The 22,217-nt window shown below is 40.5% G+C and overlaps 1 protein-coding gene across 1 annotated transcript; it reads right to left on the bottom strand.

Annotated features, from left to right (window-relative positions):
- Positions 1 to 1,341: 1,341 nt before the first annotated feature.
- LOC107316166 (pancreatic lipase-related protein 2-like) lies at positions 1,342 to 21,296 on the bottom strand. The gene is made up of 13 exons (XM_085555414.1): positions 21,102 to 21,296; positions 12,047 to 12,095; positions 10,908 to 11,062; positions 9,404 to 9,529; positions 7,765 to 7,899; positions 5,923 to 6,031; positions 5,240 to 5,356; positions 5,034 to 5,156; positions 4,667 to 4,785; positions 3,793 to 3,922; positions 3,419 to 3,530; positions 2,463 to 2,630; positions 1,342 to 1,506 (listed from the first exon to the last, which is right to left on the bottom strand). Exons 1-13 carry the CDS (start codon positions 21,294 to 21,296, stop codon positions 1,443 to 1,445), a joined length of 1,602 nt encoding a protein of 533 aa, XP_085411540.1. The 3' UTR covers positions 1,342 to 1,442.
- Between the last annotated feature and the right edge of the window lie 921 nt (positions 21,297 to 22,217).

The raw sequence follows: 22,217 nt of genomic DNA, 5'->3' as shown, positions 1-22,217 counted from the left end.
GCTTCCCTGATACAACATGGTGGGGAAAAAAATGTGACCGCAAAACTGGACAAGCCTTTATCTTGTGGCCCAGCCACAGCTCTCTGTAGAGCTGTTCTGGCACTTGTGGCCCCTCGGTTTAGGGGCTGTCTGAAGAAGGATGGCTTTTGAGAAAGCAAGTGGCAAATAAAAACCCAGCTATGTTTAAGTGTGGAAGATGCTGGTATCTTAAAGAGGAAGAGGGCCTGAAGCAGATCCATGAGAGGAATGGATTTCACATGCAGCAGGAAAGCCACAGTTTGCTCCTGGAATGTGATGTGAGCCTTCCTGGCATTGTTCATGCTTCCTTTGCCTCCTGCTAGGCCTGAGGGATTTGCAGCACTGACGGCTGCAGATTGGTCTTGGCTGAACATCAGACTTGTGTTTAGCTGTTTTAATTTTGTTTAGTTAGTGTTTAGGCAGGAATACTATACCAAGTGTTGTTGGGTTGTGCTTGGTTGAGTTGGTTTGTTTTTTGGTGTTTTTTTTTTTTTTTGAAGATTTCATTCAAATATTTATACTCATTGCATACGTTCAAAATACTGTATTTCTATTGACATTTAATGGAAGTCTATCTAGCTTGTCCATTGCTTCTCAAAATGGAGAAATGGGAGGGAAGAAAAAATTAACTCATTTTCTTCCTAGTGTCATTATCGTTGAACTTGGTTTTGTACTGGAAAAATACCAACTGCCTTGGTCTCCTATGGCCCCAGGTGGCTCTTGTAAACTGTGCTTCACAGAACTGCAGTGTTTGCTTTAATGTGAAATAGTCCCAGTGTTTACAAAGCCCAGAGTTATTCAGAGTCTTCTTACTCAAAGTCTGCTTCGTAGGTCTGGGTACTTTTCAAGTTAAAAATGACTTGGTCAAACATATCATGCTAAATGTTATACTTTGTGGAAGAAATAATGTATTTCCTCTCTCTATTTATATGTATAAATACAGGCAGGAATCTGAACTAGCTCGTGTTATTCTCATACCTTTGACCACAGAACAGTACCATATGAACCTAAATTCAAATTAATGGATACCAAACTTTGTCTTAGCCAAAAATTTGAGAAGCAGACCCCATTCCTGGAGGCACTGCGGTACCAGGGTGTCCAAAGCATGGATGAAGTAAGCTTGTATTCCCTCTCCCAGCCTGCAAAATACATTAAAAGTGAAGTATTTTCCTACTTTTCTTGGGATACTATTAGAGTAAGGCTGTGTTGATAAGTATACATTATTTTCAGTGGCTTCCATACTAAGAAGTGCAATAAACTTGAATTTGACTTGAAAGAAATATCAGAATTTTCAAATACATTTGTCAAAATTAAAGAAGCAAGTCAGCTTAAGAATTTGCTTTAATGGCCTTGTACACTGTCAATGCCATGTACGCTGGTCGTTTACTCAGCTGCAGTGCACAGAACAGCTGCTCTTGGGACTTCTAGCAAGGTGTAAGTAGCTGGGGAACTCCATATGTCACTGTTCCATGGCCACAGAAAGTTGACCTGGGAAGGAAAAAAGCTTTGATCAAGGGAAAGGCAGAGAAAAGACGTCAGCTCTCACCTTGAGGTTAATTTGCTCCATAATCCCACGTAAACCTTCCTAAAAGCCTATTGGCATTCACACACTAGCAGTGACGAGGTGAATTTCCTTCTTTTGGGGAAAAGCTGTAAAATTTGGGTTTTGGTAGAAAGAAGTAATTCATCTTTAGATTCATAAAAGTCGACCCCTAGTTAAGGACTCAGAAAACCCATCTACTGAGCCCATCTGTTTCATTAGATTGCCCCAGCCACAGCTTTGCAGCTTTTTTGGACCTTATCTAAATAATCCATGCCAAGACCAAATGATAAGATTTTTCCCAATATATAAACATTCATTTTTTTTCTTCTGTTGTAAAATATACCAATCAATTATTGACCTAAACCCATAGCCATGTGAAACAGTAGACTGTGCTTTTTCACAATTTGTCTTTATGCCTCGCTCTCAACTTCTTTCTCTTGAGGTGGAACTTCTCCACCTGTTCTATGCAGATGGTCTTTTCTAACTCTCTTCCTCTTGCTCTTTACCTAAACTTCATGCATGTGTGCATCATACATGATCCTACTCCTGGTTACATTCTCAGCCCAGCCAATTAAATTAAAATTGCTTTCTGGATCTTCTATACTGTGTAGTAATGCACCTGGGAATGACACTTGCTGGCCTGTAATTGTTTTGCTGTGGCACAAAGTACTCCTTAAAGTGTTCACCGACAGATTCCTTTCCAGACTGTTACTCACTGTTTTGCTTTGGAACATTTCACTTTCTCTCATATGAGCAGTATCTTGGCCTTGAAAGTACTGAAATTTGTGCTGTTGAGTGCAAACCATTTGTCCAGTTTATCAATACCATTTTTTATATCCTATTTCTCAGAATTCTGAGCTCCTTTCCTATTCTTTCTGATCTGTTAAAAGGACATACTTACCACCGTCCATCTTCTCCGTGAATTATATTTACTGCTTCTGCTCCCATTCTTGCCCAGAGCAAAGTGAACATGGTTTTATTCCAAAGAAATTCAACTTTTTTAGTTTTTTTGGGGTCAATTTCAACATCAAGGTATTTTGTATAAACCTTGTCATCAGAAAGGACTCCGCTGGAAATAGAACGCAGACAGCAATGATATAGTGATATAGGACCTACTGGACTAAAATGAATGTGCCATATAATTAACCTTTTCTCCTTTGTTACAAAGAAATTTGTAAGCAGCACAGGCACTGGACCAGGACTCTGTGGCATGCTTTGAGCAGGGAGAGGCCAAAAAGCAGTAATGGAAAGCTTCAATGGGCATGTGGCAGGGCTCGGATGGCTGCAGTGGGCTGTGTGTCCTCAGCACTGTGCAGCCCACATAAATGTGTCATTTGTATCAGGGTAAAAGCGATAGTTTTTAGTAAATCCTGGTAAGGAAGGGCACCTCCAACTTGCACATTTGATGAGCTCAAGCACAGTTTTGCTCTGTGAGTTCATGCAGAAAGATACTGACAGTGTGGGGAGTCTGTACTGGCATATAGGGGGAACACATCGGTGTGTGATGCAGTGCGAGTGTGGGAGCTGTTATGCTAACATGTGTGAAATAGGAGATCACAACCAGAATGACATAATCAGAAATGGTGTGGACTTTCTTATTTTCATGGGCCATTCAGAGAAACGTGACCTTTCCCCTGTGAGGCTGGGTTCCTGTTTTACTGTAAAATCACTGAACTCATGCAAAAGAAAGTGATTTCTCCTTGTCCCAGCTATCCTTCTGCCCTTGTAGATCTTATCTACATGAAAGCCAGTTTTCATATAGAATGTTAACAAGACTGCAACAAATAAGGATTTGCACTGCTAAGTTATTAATATTAGTAGCGTTCAATGCTATAGACTAGTATTAATTTATCCTACCTGGCAATTTCATATTCCTTTGTATTCCCCTCCGTGTCATGGAATATCAGGTTTATGTCCCCCCTCATTTTTTTCATTCCAGACAGTTTGATAAATACCTTTTGTCTCCAACCTGCATTAAAATAATTAAAAAAAAAGCAGAATAAAACTGGATTGTCATCGATAGGAGAGATCTAAGAGTGCTGGTATCCTGGAAAGTTCAATTTTCCTAATCAGAATTCATTCATGGTGGCAAATGAAAGTCTTGAATTTTGATAATACCGCATTGCTCTCAGTCACAGGTCTCAGCCAATGTTTATAGAAGTGACAAAAGAGCATCGTGCCAAGGCAGTCACTTTTCCAGTGTGAGTAACTAACAAATGTCATAGACTTACTGGCGAAAGGTGGGTCTGCTGCTGTGTTTAAAAAATACTTCTGGTTCACCCTCTTCAGTTTATACGGAAACCTGTCAGCGTAGTAGCCCATCATTGGACAGCCCTGTTTGGGACATGGGAAACATTTTCCCTAGAAAAAAATAGAAGCAGCAGTTAATGAGGAGTACATCTTTCATTCTGGCTGTGATAAAATTAATGGTCAAGATCCTTTTTTGACCTTGAAAAGCTGGGGCACTGCTGTATGTTGTAACCTGATAAAACCAGATGACGTGTTCTACACTTGCACGCACTTGAGTGAAAGATGGAATAAGTAGATATTCTTGCCTGCATGATGATCTTAATGTTTCAGGGAGTTTTAATTTTCAGCTAGAATATGGAACAAACTAAACACCTCATTTCCCTCTCCCAGTAGAAGGGAACTTGTCTGCTATGTCACACCACAAAATAAAGAGCATCTCCATGTACTCATCTGTGGGAACTGGCTAATGATGCTGACTGTGTTGAGAAATACTGATTTCCTTCTGAGAATTTTCTGTCGAATAGTGTTATTGCGTTCCTTGTATCTGTTGTAGATTCCATAGAGATAATTGGTTGCCATTATTTTCAGAGTGACCTGTGTGTTTAGCCTATATGGTATTTGGATATAGGGTGAGAATTTCACAGGGTTTAATTTTTTCCCCTGTTTTGGTGGTATCAGCTATGCTTAAAGATCACTACTCCAAAGTGGAAGAGCTGATAGAGCTGCTGTGTGCTGTGCCTCCTGCTACTGGCCTGCACTGCTCGAGCTGGTGTTTGAGCTCAGGTCATCTGTTAGCTAAGTGACTCAAGGCAGAAATTTTCTTTACATATCGTCTGCCCAGGCTGATATACTTACTGATTTAAAGTCTTCGTATGTCTCACAGGGATATCCAACAAATCCGGTGGGATAGAGGATACTCTTAAAATAAAAGTCATGGCTACGTGAGTGATGGCAGCTCCCAAAGATTGTAGTGTCTGTTGGGACAAAATGTATGAGCATCCATGAAATAACTTCCCTTTATCCCATACAACCCTTGCACTTGCCTTACCATGAGAAGAACACTGTGAGCTAGTAATAAGTAATGCATACTTATGTTTTTATACATGTATTGTATATAAATCCAGGGTGCTGGATTTGTTTCATTTTGTTTTCTCCCAGAAGAATGGAGGCTTTCATAGTTCATGAGAATAAAATACTGAGTATGTTGGGAATGTGTGCTCACCTGCCAGTCGATCTTCAAAATCGCTTCGTTTCATTTTTAGAAGTAAATCATTGCATCCAGGCATTTGAGTTCCTCCATTTGGGTAAAAGTCAAGGTGACCAGTGGTGTTATACATACCAAGCCCTAAGAAGCATACATGGTATCATTGTCTTAGAGTATCTCTGCACTGTTCCTATCTCTGTGCCTACTTGCACGTGAGCACTTACCTGTGGCAGGAAAGTGAGCAGCATTACTGTGAATAACGTCAACAAAGTCAGCATCTGTAGGGTCCAGTCTCACCTCGGGAGGAGTGCCTTCAAAATAGGGCCCAGCAGGGTCCAAGCCTAAAAGCACCCCAGAGATAATGCATGTTAATGTTTTTTGATAATATACAGTATCAGACATTTGACTTTAGACAAGGCACGTTGAGTAATAATAATGTGAACTGTAAGCTAGACAGAACTGACTGTGCAGTAAGATGGGCTTGTGAACCTTCTGGCAAACTCATCCCAGTGAAAGGGAAACATTTTCCAATAGAATACATAATGGCATCATGTTCTTAAGAAGGAAGCATTCCATTACAGGTGATGTTATTACTGACCTGCTGAGCATATTGAATAGGAAGACTAAAGATTTTTGATGTGGTGCTTGTCTTTGTGTGGTGCTGGACACAGCCTGATGGATGACAGTTATGCTGCAAGCATACTAAAAAAGAGTCCTTCTCCTAAAGAGCTTTAAACCGCATTAAGAAAAATATTTACCCTTGTTTTTGAGAAGCGTAAAGTCTGCTTACTCACATATGGTGTCTGCAGCACCAATGATTTCATTCAGGTCTGTAGACCAGCACGCTACAAGCTTCTCTTTATCAAAAGTGGGCCCTGTTAGGTGTGCAGCCCAAGAAACAACCTACCTGAGATCCGCCGGATACCTCGGACCCTTCTGCCCGCCTCTCCCGCTGTGTGTGCACCCAGGCTGTGCCCAATTAAGTGGATCTCACGAGGGGAGTATCTGAAGAGTTTCTGATCAGTTAGGTGGTGGTGGTGGGGAGACAAGAACACAGGCTTTTAATAGCAAGTAAAGAGGTGTCTATGGGCCTTTGGGAAACTCTAGGCTCACTTCCTGCTTAGCCAACAGTGTGAGAATTCCTTGAGATAATTACTGTTTTAATTACCCTAAGACTTACTAGAGTCATATCTAGAATTTTATATAATGGATTCACTATCATAGCCTTGGTATATTGTTACATGTACAATCACTCTTGATAACACAATACAAACCTTTCTCATTTGGATTAACCCCTACTTTTAACTTCCATCACTATGATGTTACTTTCTCTTCGGTCAGTTGGTTATGGAGCAGTTTCTCATTGAATGTCTGTTCTGTGGTGTGTCTGCTTAGAAAATGTGATCATATTCAGAGGGATTTTTACTGACCGGTTTAGGGAATTGATAAGCATTGTCCCCTTTGCCAAGTGTCACCTGTGCAAGACTTGCAGTTCTGATGTGTTAGTTGTGCTTTGAAGCTAGAAATGGAAGCTAATCAGTGTGTATGCTGCCTGCAGGGAACACATTTCATACAGGCATATGCTGGGTTTGTGATGTTCAAAGTCAACAACTATTGGCTGCTTAACTGCATGAGCTTGTTACACTGCTTTGTTTTGTAATGTACGTACTGAACTAAACTTTACTATCAGTCTGTCTATGCTTATCATCAGACAACAGAATCCTTTGAGTACTCCTCACTGCAGTTCATATATTTTCAATGCAGCTTAACTTTCCTAAGCTTCTAGAAGTTTGTACATTTAGGGAAATAATTAGGGATTATTTATGCAGTCTTCTTATGGAAGAAAAAGAGGTCTAGACTGTGAGTTGGTGCAGTAATGGAGATCTTAAATGAACAGAGTCAGGTGAAGTGATCCCATGAAAAACTGGGCCCCTCTTCAAGCGAGCTGGGAGTTTACACCAGGAAGGAAGGCTAAGAAACAAAGGTGTGAGGCTAGATATTAGAGCTCCCTAGGTAGAAACAGTAGAGTATCTGTCAGTGGCCTCTGGAGAAGTGTTCTGTGATACTCAGCTGTTCTTAAAGTTAACGCTTTGCCTTCAGTCTCTGGAATTATCCTTATAGCATCAGATGAATGCCTACTGACTAGCACCAAGCCTGCAGCCTAGCAAGGGTCTGTCTGATCTCAGCAGTCCTAAGGTTGTCTGAAGTCAGGGGAAGTGCTGGTATTCTTAAACTTTGCGGTTGAGCTGTTCTGTGCTGTGTGTGTGTAAAAGTGAACGTGAAGTTCATAACTAGAACACTACAGGGCAATTTACTGTGCCTGTAGACAGCTAATATGGCATTAGCAAGTGGTTCTCTATGGTGCTTCTTGCTCCTGTTGGTTTCTGTGCTGTTGAGATCCTAATTTACACTAATTTAGTATGTTATTCTGGCATAACCTCTTGCAAACACGGAATGTATCTTGCCTCATCTCCACTGCATGCATCATCGTGTGGAAATGGGGAGATATTGCCACCTACTGGTCCTTAATCAATTGGCACCTCTTTTCAACCTTACTAAGCTTGAACGGAGACTTGCTGTAGCTGTGAGAACTTACAGGGTTGATAACGAGCAGAATTAACTAGATCCCAACTGTATGCATTGGACAGCTCTTCCTGAAGCACTGGCAAAGCTCAAAATCAAATCAAAATGAATCTTCACCTCACTATATCTGCTTAAGAAGGGTGGCTTGCAAAGCTCTATTTTTTACCTGTAAAGTTTTTATGAAATAAGCAACCTCAGCCCCAATCACACGGATGTTGTTCACTGCGCTGACATAGGTGCCTTTTGCACCTTCTTTCCAGTCGACAGCAATGCAGTTCATGTTTTCTACTTCCAGCAACAGCTGATGTGGGAGCACATGAAGCAAAGTGTTTAAAGAAACATGAAATAGCAAACAAGGATTAAGCTTATATCAGAATAAACAATAAATGCTAACATATCCACACAGTTTCTCAATCTTTACTGAACAGAATTATTCACTGTGGCCTATGCAACACTGAAATGATTCTTCTTATTAAGCAATATAATGAGCTATTCATTCCCCAAGTGTCCATTTTGAAAGACTGTAATAAATGATGTTTTACTTTATAAGCTAATGGTACACAGATTTTAAATAACTTGGAAAAGCCACACAACTACGCAGTAGCTGCTGTGTGCAGTTTTTTGAGGGTCATCTGCATCTTAACTAAATAGCACAGAAAGGCAACTTGTTTACCAAATGTATTTAACAATGAGAAAGGGACACCAGACTGGAATGGGTCAGAGCGAACTAGGAAGTTTCTAATTCAGCAGACAATTAATGCATTGCTCACTTCTGCGGTGGCCAGAATCTTGCAGAAGTGGTTGATTTTTTCCCGCCATAGGAATCTTGTATTAGAGTCTGCAGTTGTAAATTTCTATGATTAAGGCTTACTTAAAGCTTTAGAAAGAAGGAGTAGATATAAAAATTAATCCATGCTAAATGGTTAAATGTGAACGACAACAAAAGCAGAACGTTGGAGTAGCAGGACATTCAATCCCAGACTCCATCCTCTCCTCTAGGCATACCATGAAATGGTTTCTAGCGAGTCAGATAGAATTCCTGTTTATTTTTTATGGGAAAGTGGTATTCTGGATTAAAAGTTTTCATAGATTTGTGAACAGAATAGTGCTGCAGAGCTGTGACTTCATGTTCAGCAGTGGTCTTTTTTCTATCTTATCCTTTTCTCTGCTAATGCTAAGAAAGCAGTGTCTTTTGTAATTTCTTCTTCAGAAGAACCAAGGCTGACTATGTTCTCTGTATCCTCTGACACTGTACCCTCTGCTGGCCAGACTGCAGCAGCTCCGGTTTGTTGTAGCTTCCACATTATCCACAATAATTATTATTATCCACAATATGCTTCTTTTCCTTCTTTCCCCTTCTTTCTCTTACTGTTGGCTGAATACATCTGAAGCAGAAGTGTGCTTGTAGACTGAAACTTGGGGAGTACGAGAATTTAGGAAGGTCTTTTGGCTAAAAGATGGTTCAGGGGTTCCCAGTAGGAGACACAGTGAAGTGGCCTGTCTAATCTGATTGTGACAGCACTGTAGATGCTGTGGACATCTGCTTTCAGTTTGTTGCTTTGATCTCATTTATAGGGTTTGGGGGATGAAAATTCTCTGGAGGAACACAATGTCAGAGTTGACCAGAAGTTGACAGTGCAGAAATACCCAGAATGGGAACATTTTGGCCTTGGTTGCTAATTTCTTTGTTGGTATCCACTACTGTTTAATGAATTTCAAAACAGGAGGTGAACCTCAGTGTCTAAGTCATGATGACAGAATGTAAATGCAATCACCGATAGAAAAGAGAGAATGCTGTCTCATACCAAGCACATTTCTACCACCCAGCCTTTTTTTCCTGTGCTGCTAAATCCATGAATGATGAAGGAAGTTCTCCTATGTGAGGAAAAATGCGAGTTTTGGATGGTTGAGGAGTTTATTGCCGAGATCACCTGTGTGTAAACAAGCAAACATAAAATCAAGCTCTTGTATCTATTTATGCTTTTAAACATTTTAAAAATACCATCTAAGTCATGCTTAGTAGGATTCACATCTGCTTTGAATGTACAGAGTCGCAGGGATCTCCTGTCTCACCTTTCTCAGTCCCACTACATTTCCAAAGAATCTGTGGCACTAACCTCCTTATTGGGCCATATGAAACCACCCAAAAATGCTGTGGTATCTCATGATGCCTGTTGGCCCAAGTTGGTCGAGCTCCTGTGGGGAGCTCCGTGGATCCTGATTCTGTTTGCCCTTTTAATGACCTGAGGTTTGGCTTCCATGTGCTGCTTCACACTTAGGAAACAGCTTGTTTCTCTGTGCAGGTGATATTTCTATTTATTTATTTGTTTACTTATTCATTATTTATTCATTCATTTTTTCTCTCAGTTGGGGAAAGCTGAAAGGATATCATGCAAGAACTGCATTCAGTAGAGGTGAAACTGACATTAGCCCACCACAAATTGCTGCCAGCTGCTTAATTATACATCTTCTTTTGCTCTGAATGGTCTCTGACCGTCTGTATTGTATCCAAATAGATGCAGCACCTGTGGTTTGAGGTCAGGGAGCCTGGGTGTGGAAGGGCTGTGCCCTAGATCAGAGATACGTTGAAGTTCAGTATCTGGCAAGTAGTACAAGGTGTATTTTGACTTATTTTATCAAGAGCCAAGATGCATGAGTAACTGTTGCTGAGTGCGTGCCGTGTGCTCACGCGTCCCTACTCTGCATGTCATGAAAATTTACTACAGGTTTAACATCTCTCCTTTAGAGAAGATGAGCTGGACTCTTGGCACGACAAGCAGGATTGCTAAGAGCTGTGGTGCCTAAGGCAGTTCTGCTCTTGTAGTACATAGCAGAGGAATCATAAACATTCCTGCACAGCACAAGGTATGTGTGCTTTGGGAGCCTGCAAGGGATTCAGCGGCTTTGCATGCATTTGCTGAATTGATGTGGTCCTAGCCCCGCATCTTATAATTCCTATACTTTGCTTAGCTTGAATTTTCAGGGCATAGGCAGTTTGAGTGGTTCTGTCTTAACTTCAGTATAGAGGGAGGTGGATAAGGGTGTACGGTCACTCAGACTTCAAGAAGGATGGGGCCTCAGACACTGTATGGAAATTGCCACATCCTTCTGCAAGAAAATACCAGGAAAGCTATTGTACTGTTGAGTTTTTTCACCATGTTTTGTTTTCATGCTTTATCCCCATCGCTGTACCTTCAGACTATCTTCTCATTTAGATTCATTTTCCTGTGTTGAGTGATGTAGACTTTTTAACAAGCAAATAAACATTTATAGCCTTAGACAGTACTTGATGCTAATAACAAAGGTCACCTGTGAGTTATTTCCTGTTTCCTTGGTGTAGAGAGAAAAGCTGATGTTCATTTCTTCAGGAGATTCAGGCAAACCTGTCAGAAGTCTCCCTGGTATCCCAGACCAGGGTGGGTCATTTGAGAAACAGCCAAGCCTGGGGTAGCAAACTTCGTCACCTAGAGAAGATGAAAGAACTGCTTTGTATTTTGGATACTTATAGGCAGATAATGTAGAATCATAGGATCATTCTGATTGGAAAAGAACTCTAAGATCATCGAGTCCAATCATGGATCCATCCCCACCATGCCCTCTAAATCACATCCCTCAGTGCCACATTACTCGTTACTTGAACACCTGCAGGGATGGCGACTCCACTGTCTGTGTTTTTTGAGTCTGTAACAGTCTGAAGAGTGGGAAACTGAGGATTTCACTTTATGATTAATTTTGGAACTGAGATTTATTTATTTATTTTTCCTTTATGGGTGTAGCTTGCGGTGAGCAACACAATGGTAGTTAAATAATTAGAAGACAATCCAACCACTGATCCAAATACCATTTAGACACCATTTTTGTAGTATCATAGAACCCTTAGAATTGGAAGGGGCCTTTGTAGGTCATCAAGTCCAACAGATTTTCTTGTCTTGTAAAAGATTAAATCAAAATTGTTTAAAAACTGATCTTTTAAGGAATGTGTGTTAGGATTGCCCCTGCATCATTCTTGCCCAGAAGCACTGCGCTTCATTGTAGGAACAGGTATCTATGCAGCAGCCTTGTATGATTAATGAGATGATTGTTTCTTTCAACACATTAGTGTTTTCCTGACTGAACAGGTCTCTTTCTCCCTTAAGTTCAGCTTTTCTCTTTTAGCACCTGCTGTTGTGTTAAGCACCTTGTTGCTGAGCCATTCTTTGTTAACAGCCATATTATGTAGGGGAAACTTGTGAAATTTGGGCACAAAGCTTTGTGTGCTTTATTCTAAATAAATTGAAATGAGGTGGAGCCTTTGGCATCTGTTCCATGCATAGTAATAGACATTGCCATACAGTGACACATAAATCATACCACAACTTAATTTTAAACAAAGACATTAGTAATTATCTCCTATATATTATTTAGTCAAAAATAATCTAGTGAGAATGTTTATGGAAAATGTATCTCACCTGCTACTGTACCAAGGAGATAAACTGCAATAATCCATGTTCCAACCACCTACAGCAAGTTGAATATACAAGTTAGCCATTTTATTTAGTTATTTGTCCTGCAAAGACAAATAGTTATTTGTAACACAAAGACCTATGGCTGAAGAGGAGTAATCCAGTACCCAAGGGGGACAATCAGCTGGAAAGCAGCTTTGCAAAAAGTGATCTGGGTGTTCTGATGGGCACCAGCTTGACCATGTGCTCACAATGTGCCTGCCTTGGGGTCTGTGGATATTCTAGGCTGCATTAGGAGGAGCACTGCCAGCCAGATGAGGCAGCTGAACTTTCCTACTCATTCAGTTTTCTGTTCTTTGCATTTCTTGTACATCCACTGGTGGATGTAGGTTGCTGAGTGAATGACCTCAGTAGCGGCTACTTGCAAAGAGCAGATAGGTAGGAGGTGTGGATCCATGTAACTTGATGGATCTGCGTACCTAGCAGCTTCTTTGGGCTGTTTTTAGGTTTTTACCCCAGGTCCCTTGCAATTCTACACTTTCATGTTCATTCTTTATTCAGACTTATTTCTTCTGCACTTTCCTTCCTTGGCTTTCCTATGGCAGGTGCCCCATGTATTTCACCATTCTCCTCCCCACATTTGCCTCCTTCACTGTTTCCTCTTCCGGGTGTTCTATATGGCACCCAACTCACATTTTCCACATTGTGCTTTTCTTATAAAGCAAATATTTTGAGCTGTAGTTTTTTCTTCAGACCTGAAATCTGAAAGGTAGCTTGAAAATTAATAAGCTTATGAAGAAAAAGGATGAGTAATGACTAATGATTTTAAATAACGTGGGAGGTTGTTGCCAAACAAGAGTGACCAATTTCATTTCAGAGACTCCATCTTTGAAAACAGAAAGTAGAAACCAACAGATATCTGGGGAGGTGATGGAAGGTACAGAAAACTCTTGTTTAGTGTCTGTGTGTGGAAAGCTTATTCATTCTGTTAGATGTATAGTTTGAATAGGTGGTAATTTTTCAGCTGTTAGATTTTTGTTATAGGTTTATCTTAACCTAACAGCAAAAGAATTGGAAGAATGTTAAGAAATTACCTCTTTCTAAAACTGTTGAGGCAGTATAAGATTTACTGGGGAAAATTCCCTCACTGGGTATGTAAGAGCTGAACCGGATGAACAGGAATGACTTGTTCATGCAGGTATACTCAGCCCAGTGCTGCTGGCAGAAAGATCCTTGAATGCTCAACTCAGCTGTTTTACTCAGGGATAAATGGCATGTTCACTGCCAAAAACAGCGGTAGCCATTTCCAAACAGCTGTTCAGCTCAGAGGCAAAAAGGTTGAGCTTGTAATCTATAGAATGTATTCTGGTTGAGTAGCTATCCTTCACAATGGCTTCACCTTCTGGGTGCTGTTGCTCAACCTGTGATTCATGAGCCACCAGTGGATGGCTTGTGACATATGAAAAAGTCTGAGTAATGACTGTCCCACACATGTACCCACACACCTCCCAGAATGTGTGCACAAACACAGACACACAGACCATTCAAGGGGGATAAGCCCAATTGTCAGGTTTTTTAATTATCAGCAATTATAACTTAATAATCTCAGTTTTTCTCAGAATTTTACTCACCATTCTTTTATCACGCTTATGATATCCTTCAGTGCTTAGCAGTTATACGGCACAAAAAAGGTTTCTGTTTGCGTTGGTGTCAATTTGGTAGTTACATGCTTTAAAAAAAAACAACAGAAAAGATGGAGGTTAACCATCTGTAGGTGAACTTGGTAAAATGGGGAATGTGGCTGACTGGGAATTAGAAGTTAAATCACACAAATTGTGTCGGAGAGCAGCAATGCCAACAAATACATTTATGGGCAGTAGAATCAAGATATGAATTAAGAAAGAATATTGCATATATGGAGGAAGTAAAAAGATGCCCTGATTTTGATTCATTACTAGAAAAATCTGAGCAAAATGCAGTGATGCAGCTGAACTGAAACGTTTATGCTTTTCTTTTTCATTGTTTACCAAAGCCAGCTGGTGTTCTTCACAGCAGAAGAAAAGTGTTGATGTTGATACTACATTCAGACAATAACTCCAGATCTGCAGAACAGCTGCTACTGCTACATGGTTTAAGATCTTTGGATTTTGGTACCTTATAGCTGCCAAATAGCTACCATAGCAAGTACCTATGTGGTTTGAAGAAATATGATATCCTAACAGGTAAAATAATAATAATAAGCATGACCTGAGGACTGTCAGATCCTGGACTGTTTCAGTCCAGTATCAGCCTGAGGCAGAATAATGGGATTTTCCATTGAGTACTCAATTAGGAAAGAAAATACATATAAAATGTTAAAAGGTTTAAGTTGCGTAATTGAATTCCATTATTTGAGATGACAACCTAATACGACAGTCTTATGAGATCAATATTAGTGGCCTCATGATACTTGAATTCCACTACGATGCTCTGCTACTTGATACTTTAGTTAAGAAATTAAACTGATAAGCGTTTGTTATTACAACAGTTAAGTAGATTAAAAGTTGAATGTGTGGATTAACTAGATTAAAATTTGAGCGATTGTTGCAACGCAGAATATAACGGGGAATAACCAGAAGTCAGTTCCTGGATTTGCAGATAGAATTCTTGCTCCTGTGTATGATCTCATAGCATCAAGATCAAAACGTGATCATGTTTTTTAGCTGTGGTTTTTGACGCTAGAGTTACTGAATGCTTCTGATGAATCATTACTAATTAGGCTTTTATGAGAGTTAGCACTTGGCATTATGTTGCATGTGAACATTTAACACTGGTATTACCACTGGCTGTGAACGCAGTGCTGAAAGAGCAGCAGTGGTAGAACAAGAACTACCTGTAGTAATAATTAATAAGTTCTACAAATATAATAACAAATAAGTTCTATTGTGTTGTCCTGAAATAGCATCCAGCTGGAGTAAAAAAAGTGTAAATAGAAAGGCACATCTGCTTTTAGGATGGATTTCATCAGATTTTGATGTGACAGTGAGAAGTGGCGCAGCTCTAGAGAATACATTACGCTTCTTCAACCTAAGGCCAAACAGAAAGTTCAAGTGTGCTGAGGTGGGGAGCAGCCTTTGATAATGTTGCTGCTTTCCAGGCAAGCAGAGGTAGAGCAGCAACAGCTCTGCAGTGACAGTCTGTTGTGCTGGCTCATTCTCATCTGCAGGCAGAGCTAACTGCAGCATCCTCTCTCCTTTCAGTAACACGCTGTCTTTCCAATGCATCTGCTTTGTCCCCTTCTGCATTCATATCTTCATTCAACTCATTTCAATGTTCACCATTTATGTTTCTATTTTTCCATCTTTCCTGCCTTACTGTGGCAGTGGTACTTCCTATACACTGTCGTTACCCTTAAACAGGGAATATTTTTATAATTTCTGTCTTTCTGGTGTTTTATTTTAGCCTTGCATATATTTTGGTAGCACTGGTCAGTTGATAATGGAAAAGCAACATCCGGCATTTTACTTGCAAGCCCTGTCTATGGGAGATTCATGTTAAATTTCTGCTGGATTTGAGGAAGATAGATAGCACTTGCTAATTGCACTCCTTAACATTGTGATGTTACACAAAAGGATAAAAGAAGTAGAGGATAAAATGTTTCAATTGTGTCTATAGACGTGACAAGAGGGATCATGAATGTATTTGTCTGTAAGTAAATACCCAAAAGTGTGCTTTTTCTTTGTAATTTAACATGCATTCTGTAGAGATGGTCTTTGTGCAGGTGTACAAAGAATGACACCTTTTCCAGTTCAGCAGCTGACATACAGCTGACATACAGCTGGCTGTTTCTTGAGGCTCTCACTTGCTGAAAGCCTGCGTGCACAGCACTGGGCAAAGTGCTGGTGGTGCAGTGAACTTACTGAGGTGAGCAGCGTAATTGGCATAATTGGTAGAAGGCTTAATTTCATCTCTGTCTCCTCCCCATCTCTCAGATGTGGTTGTTAATTGCCCCTAGTTGGGTTCCAGATGAAGGCTCTTTGGCTCGGCTACAGTACAAACAAGTAGCAATAAGTAAAAGAGCATCTGGGCAATTAGCCAGCCTTCTTTCCAGCTGGCTCACCAGCTTTTAGGTTCAGCTAAGTTCTCTGTGAGGAAACTGATCCGAAATGAATAGCTCTCAAACCCACACGTTTAGCATCATAGTAGAGAAAAAGATGTCCAAGAACCTTTTCATTCCTCCAGATCACTGGACATCACAGTAGCAACTGAGGCAAGGCAGAGTTCACATACATCATCTGGTCTGGGTAGTAGAGTTATGTGAGTATCTACTGACCTCTTAAAATGAATCTGAGATGGCAAACTAGGGCATCAGCCTCAAACAGTGACACAGAATGCTGATGCCTGTTATTTTATTAAGTCATTAAATGAGGAAAGTGCTCCATTAAAAGGGAAGTACATACGCAAAGTTGTACACAGATTTGTTCATCACTAGCAACTGAAGATGATTTGGGCTTTCAGGGTGTTTTTGACAGTCACTTAGAAATAGTAAACAATCCAGAGAGAAGGAAGAATAATAATAAAGAAAACCTATTAAAAACACTCTCTCTGTACAGAATCTCCTTTGACTTCCTAAATAAGCATTCTCACCTCGTCCCTAAACTGGTGTTCAGACAGTAAAACATGCAGAGACAAAGCTATGATTCAGTTTAGGGAGATGAGTTTGCCAAATCTGTGCTAACTAGGGAGCCTCCATCTGACTGCCAACCACTTGCATGTCTTTCCAGGACTTCACTATTCTTCGTAAGTGGGTTACTGTTATATCAGTCAGCTTTATGACCAACACCATTGGCCTTTGGCCATTTCCGAAGTGCAGAATAACTTTTGCTGATAACAACTTATTCCATACATGGTTGTCAGCTAAAACATGTCTTATCTGCCTCATTCTTCCATATAACAGTTCTGTAATTCTTCTTCACTTCCCTTCTCCCTCTTAGAAGTACTTAGAATACTCCTAGTAATACTTAGTTATCATTTTCAGCTATTGTTTGTATTCTCATGTAGTTTTCCTTTAAAAAGAAAAAAAGAAGTTTGCAGTCCATGTACAAATGCCATCATTTGATCTCTCCTTAAAAACACAGAGATATGTTATCTGTTACATTACCTTAGCTCTACTGACCCTACCCAGTGTTCTTAGCTGCCCAGAAACGATTGTGTCCCATTGGTATTTCCTAGAACTGAAAAGTTTTTGGCTTTGGAGCTACTTACGTTGTCACCTCAGAATCTCTCTGAGGGCTGCTGCTCAAGCCACTCAGTCTTTTCATAAGCACGAGCCCCAAGCAGCTGTTAGTAAAATGCCCCAAATCCTACGCATTTCTCAGCCACTTACCACTCTGGCTTGCACACCATGTTGCTGCTTTGTATGCTGTGTTCGGATGGATCCTGCCAAGCCCCGAGTGTTCCCAGCTCTTTTCACCTGGACTCTGTCCCACCACCGCGGGTGCGGACCTGCCCACACGGTGCCTAATTACTGGTTTGATGTGGGTGAGCAAGAGGCTCTGTCAGGGTGATACTCTTGCTGGATGTAATAGATGTTCCCTTTTCTTGGCTCTCCAGCTCTCTCATCATTTCTAATTCATCAAAATTTCACCTCTAAAGGTTTTGCTATGGATTTGAATAAATGAAACATGAGGCTGTTCTGCCACTTAAAAGCGATATGTGATATAGGACATTCGTAATAGACAACCTCTCAACCTAGAGAAGAAGGGACTGAGGGGAAACTTCATCACAGCCTATGTCTTCCTCGTGAGGAGAAGAGCAGCAGGGATTGATCTCTCACTGCTGCCCAGTGATATTTGCAATGGTCAGGTTCAGGTTGTGTAAGGTTCTTCACCAAGAAGGTGGTCAAGCAGTGGAAGTGGCTCTCCAGGGCAGCGGTCGTGTCACTGAACTGCTGGAGTTATGGAGAATTCTCTCAGCCTTGTGGTCTGAATTTCAAGCGGTCAGCTGTGGAACCAAGAGTTGGACTTGATGATCTCGCTGGTTCTCCTCCAGCTTGGGATATCCTATGATTCTATGAAAAGGCTGACTGTCAGAGGCTGCTGTTGTAGGCAATGGACCAAGCCTCTGTTGTGGAGCATTTCAGAGTAGGAGCTTAGTTTTGATGTTCTGTGTTACCCACTGGAAGAGACCAGCCATCTGCTATCCAGCTGATGTTCAAACATGGTGAAACAAACTCTTGTGCATTTTTGTATAACCAAGCCTGTTGATGGTTTTTACAGAGAGGAGCATAGCTGCTGCTCAGCAGGGGAAGGTAGAAAAGGTTGTCATACACTTTAAGGAGAATATAGGTGACTGGCAATTTTTTAGCTTTTGCTGGTAAAGTTACTTGAACTTTGTCTGTGCACTACCATTCTGGCTAATCTGTGTCCTTCTAGAACATGTAGGGTTTACAAAACAGGCACCAAACTTTCTCATCTGTTGGTGTGCTCTGAACAAAATTGGCACGTATTGACACTGAGACATCACAGGGACTTTTATTCATTATTGTGTCAGGAGGAGAAAGAGAGGATGGTGATAACCACATGCATCTGTTTCTCTGTAATGGCTTAGTGACTAGATGCCTTGTCCATCATGTAAGTCCCAGTTTCTCTTCTTGACCTGGAGGCTGTGGGTCTGAACGAGTTCACTCAAAGGAGTGTGTCACAACCCAGGTCTTTCAGCTCCTGGGCAAGACCTCAAATCGCTGTACTGCTACCTACAGGATGAGTGCTGCAGTAGTCACCTACCTGTTCATGCAATTGAGCTGGTGACATTCATCCTTATACAGGGAGTGATTCAACAAAATGCTCAGGGGCAGGAAGTAAATTGGGTTGAACCTAAGGTTTATGTGAAAAAAAACAGGTTGTGGTCTTGAGATATGTGTGTTGTTTGAGGGATGATGTAAATTCAGAAATATCGCCAAAATGCATTTTTTCTATATGATAACACACTTGACATTCATTATAAAAATCGTGTGAGTACGTGTTGCTCTTTGCAGAGCCTACATGAAGGTTTGGGTTGTGGTTTGGTTCTTGTTTGTTGGTGAAGTGGTGCAAACCAACGCCGTGTACGTGATAAATATTAGAAAGAATTATCAGGGGAATTTTGAGGAAGCAGTGGCTGGTTGGTGCTGGGATCTCATGTAATTACCACTCAGACTGAAGACAAGTATGTAATTTCAGATAAGAAATTAGCTAGAAGAGATCTAGCTAATAAGAAATGATTTACAGTCTAATTTATACGCATTGACTGGAAGATAGAAATTAGGCAGCACTTACGGGACCTGTAACAAACAGATATAGCTCTTTAGATAAGTCTGGGAAGGCATAAGGCTGGGGAGCCATGCAAAAGAGATAAGCACTGTCATGTGCCCTATTTGTCAACGTATTGGCATGTAGGTGATATGGAAAGCAGCCAGTGAACATAGTGCTTCTATTAGTGATGAAAGATCTTCCAAAATTAATGGACGTCTCTGTGTGAAAACCAGGTCCCTTGGACGTGTTTGTTAGGGGGCTGTGACTGCAGGATATGCTCAGATATTTGGCTGTAGTTTCTACAGAGTGAGTACTCCGTGTGTGTTAACTGGTGCTGCAGAGCCCCCCACCACCACAGTTACAAATGAGCAGAGGTGTGGTTTCATAAGAAGCAGGAGATACAATTCCTCCTGGGTAAAATGTACACAAATAACTGCAAACAGAATTTGGCAGGAATTAAAGTTCATTAACTGTATTCTTCAGTATGCTTTTTCATCTGTTTTGAGTGTAAAGAAGCAGTAGCCTGGTTAACATGGGAGAGCCACACACATTTTCCACATGGTCTCACTATCAGTGAATTTCAGAGGGCACATGCAGTGGTACAGATTAAATTAATGTAGCCCAGAATGACAAGCTGAAGTTAATACCAGAAGAATTTATAGCCCATGTTACAGCATTTTGGAGATCAATCATGTTTTAGGAATGGCCAGTTTTTCTTGGTCTATTTTTCTGGCTTAAGAGGAGCAGCAGATTATTATGGATGGTAAGAAAATTCTGGCTTCTGCAGGTGCTTCTGACAACATGTAAGTGAATGCATCCAGATGGTTTTATAAATGTCAGCCTGAACATTATCAAGGACATTTATTCTGATAGTAGTGGCCTTCACATTAGTAGGAATCAAAACACTCTCAGAGAATCACGTTCTCCAAAGGAAACTCAGCATCTGTGCTTCAAGTGCAGTGTTGTATAAATTACCAAGGCTTTCATAGCAAGATAAGTGAATAAAAATTCTAAAAGCAATGTTTTTCTCTCTTATTTCAATTTTAGATTGAAGCTGGTTAATGAATTTCTTAGTTTGAAAGGAGGTCACCTGGAAGTACTTTGTTGCTGCAAGCCCTAGGGAATTGCTAATAGGCATAGACAAAAAACACTCTTCTTGGAGAATCTTACCTTTAGTCTCTGAGTGGCAGAGCTGTGAACAAAATAATTTCTTGATATTTCTATTGTTTAACTTTGATATGCTCATTCTGGTCAAGTGATCAAACTTTATATTGAATAGCTGCAAAACCAATTTCCCTTAGTTCATCCCCTTCAGTGATCCACAGAAGCAATAAAAGGAATATTTTGGAGATGATAAATATTTATGACCTTCCCTAATACATGTTCTCTCATCACTGAATCACTCAAAGCAAGCAGAGAGAATGTTAACTTCTGTGTTTGTTAGACAAAGAGTTACGGACTGTAGTATCTTGTTAAGAAAATAGCAACTGGGGAGAATTTTAGAGATGGTAATGGAAGTAACCAAGGATAGAGAATCAGTAGGGAAAGAGAGACTTCCTTTCCATCTAATGGGCAGAATTAAAAGAGATAAGAGTGAAGTCACTTATTTATTTATTTATTTTTGAATGCTTGATTTCCTGTTAACACTGAAACATTTAAATTATTTGGTGGAAGCAGAAGAAATAAGAGAGAATGGCTTTAGGTTTTGTCTTGGATTCTGCACATCAGCTCGTGAGATTCCCTAGTGACAAAAATGTACGGGATGAAAGAGAACTGACACCAATGCCAACCTGTATTTTCAGACATTGCTTATGTTTCCGGTGTTGCAAGGTGCTTGCTCCATCCAATCTTGTGGCAGCTGGGAGGTGAGGTATGTTTTCCGGTAACTCAGCAATGTAGGTGTGCTCTGTTCTTGTCAAAGCTGGCGGTGATGCATGCTCCTTCTGGACTATTTTAGATCCTTTATAGTAAAAGATAATTACCATATTCCTGGCTCTGATAACTTGATGCAGCCCAGAGCTCATTTGATTGCCAAACCCTTGATACTGCCTTCACACAAAGGTAGAAGTTTGTCTACCATCTGTGTAGACAAACTTGGCGATGGGTCAGTGAACAATAGTTTAGGCTCCCAGTGGCAATTTCAATCCCAGCCAGCTTTGGTTTTGGAAGGATAGCTGAAATAAGTGTTGGTCTTAAAGGCAGTATGAAGGCACTAGGGAGACTTTCTGTATAAGAGCCACGTCAAGCTTCGTACCTAAGAAAGAGAAAAGACCAACCAAATCTCTTGAACAAAATGATGCAATAGGTTTTAATTAATTTCCTGCAAATTTGTGGTTCAGTATCAAGCGTTTCATGAACATATTCTACTACATCAAGCTGGCATGAAAAAATCTGAATAGTCAGAGAAATAATAAAAATAAGATCAGAATTGCAAAGAGAGATGACTTCAAAATTAAACATTGAGGTCTCCACCTAATAGTTCTATTTAGCTAACTTTTATTATTGATAATAAACTGAATTTTCTTATTATTCATCTGGTTCTGGGTTCACAAATACAAACGCTGCTCCAAAAGTAATACCTCCTATTCATGATGTTGGCCCACAATATCAGAGGTGGATGTTGGTGGTCTGGCAGTAGAGGTTGAACCTTCCCACCAATAACCTGTTACATTTTGTTGTGTGACCGATCGAAGCAAAGGGGTTGTCTGACACAATGGCATCTGGCATAGAAGTGCAAAGCAAAACGGCACCCATTGGCACTCATCTGTGTTTGCTGAAGGTTTATAGAGACCAAACAGTGAAAGTGAGCACAGCGAGTGGTGTGTGGTGCAGTGGTTACAGTGATGTGAAAGACAAGTCACATTTTGTACAGCAATACAGATCTGAACAGGTGCATCATGAAGCTT

This window comes from Coturnix japonica, chromosome 8, assembly GCF_054131305.1.
Source record: "Coturnix japonica strain WE chromosome 8, WE-NBRP24, whole genome shotgun sequence".
In the NCBI taxonomy this organism is placed as follows: domain Eukaryota; kingdom Metazoa; phylum Chordata; class Aves; order Galliformes; family Phasianidae; genus Coturnix; species Coturnix japonica.
Note: the sequence above shows the minus strand (reverse complement) of the source record. Positions and strands in the feature narration are given on the sequence as shown.

Excerpts from the sequence above, each read along its gene's own strand:
- LOC107316166 (XM_085555414.1), bottom strand. The coding sequence starts at position 21,296 with ATGGTAATTATCTTTTACTATAAAGGATCTAAAATAGTCCAGAAGGAG. Across the intron at positions 3,531-3,792 it reads AGCAGACCCACCTTTCGCCA|GTTGGAGACAAAAGGTATTT; the intron begins GTAAGTCTATGA and ends ATTTTAATGCAG. Across the intron at positions 2,631-3,418 it reads AAGGAATATGAAATTGCCAG|CGGAGTCCTTTCTGATGACA; the intron begins GTAGGATAAATT and ends TTCTATTTCCAG.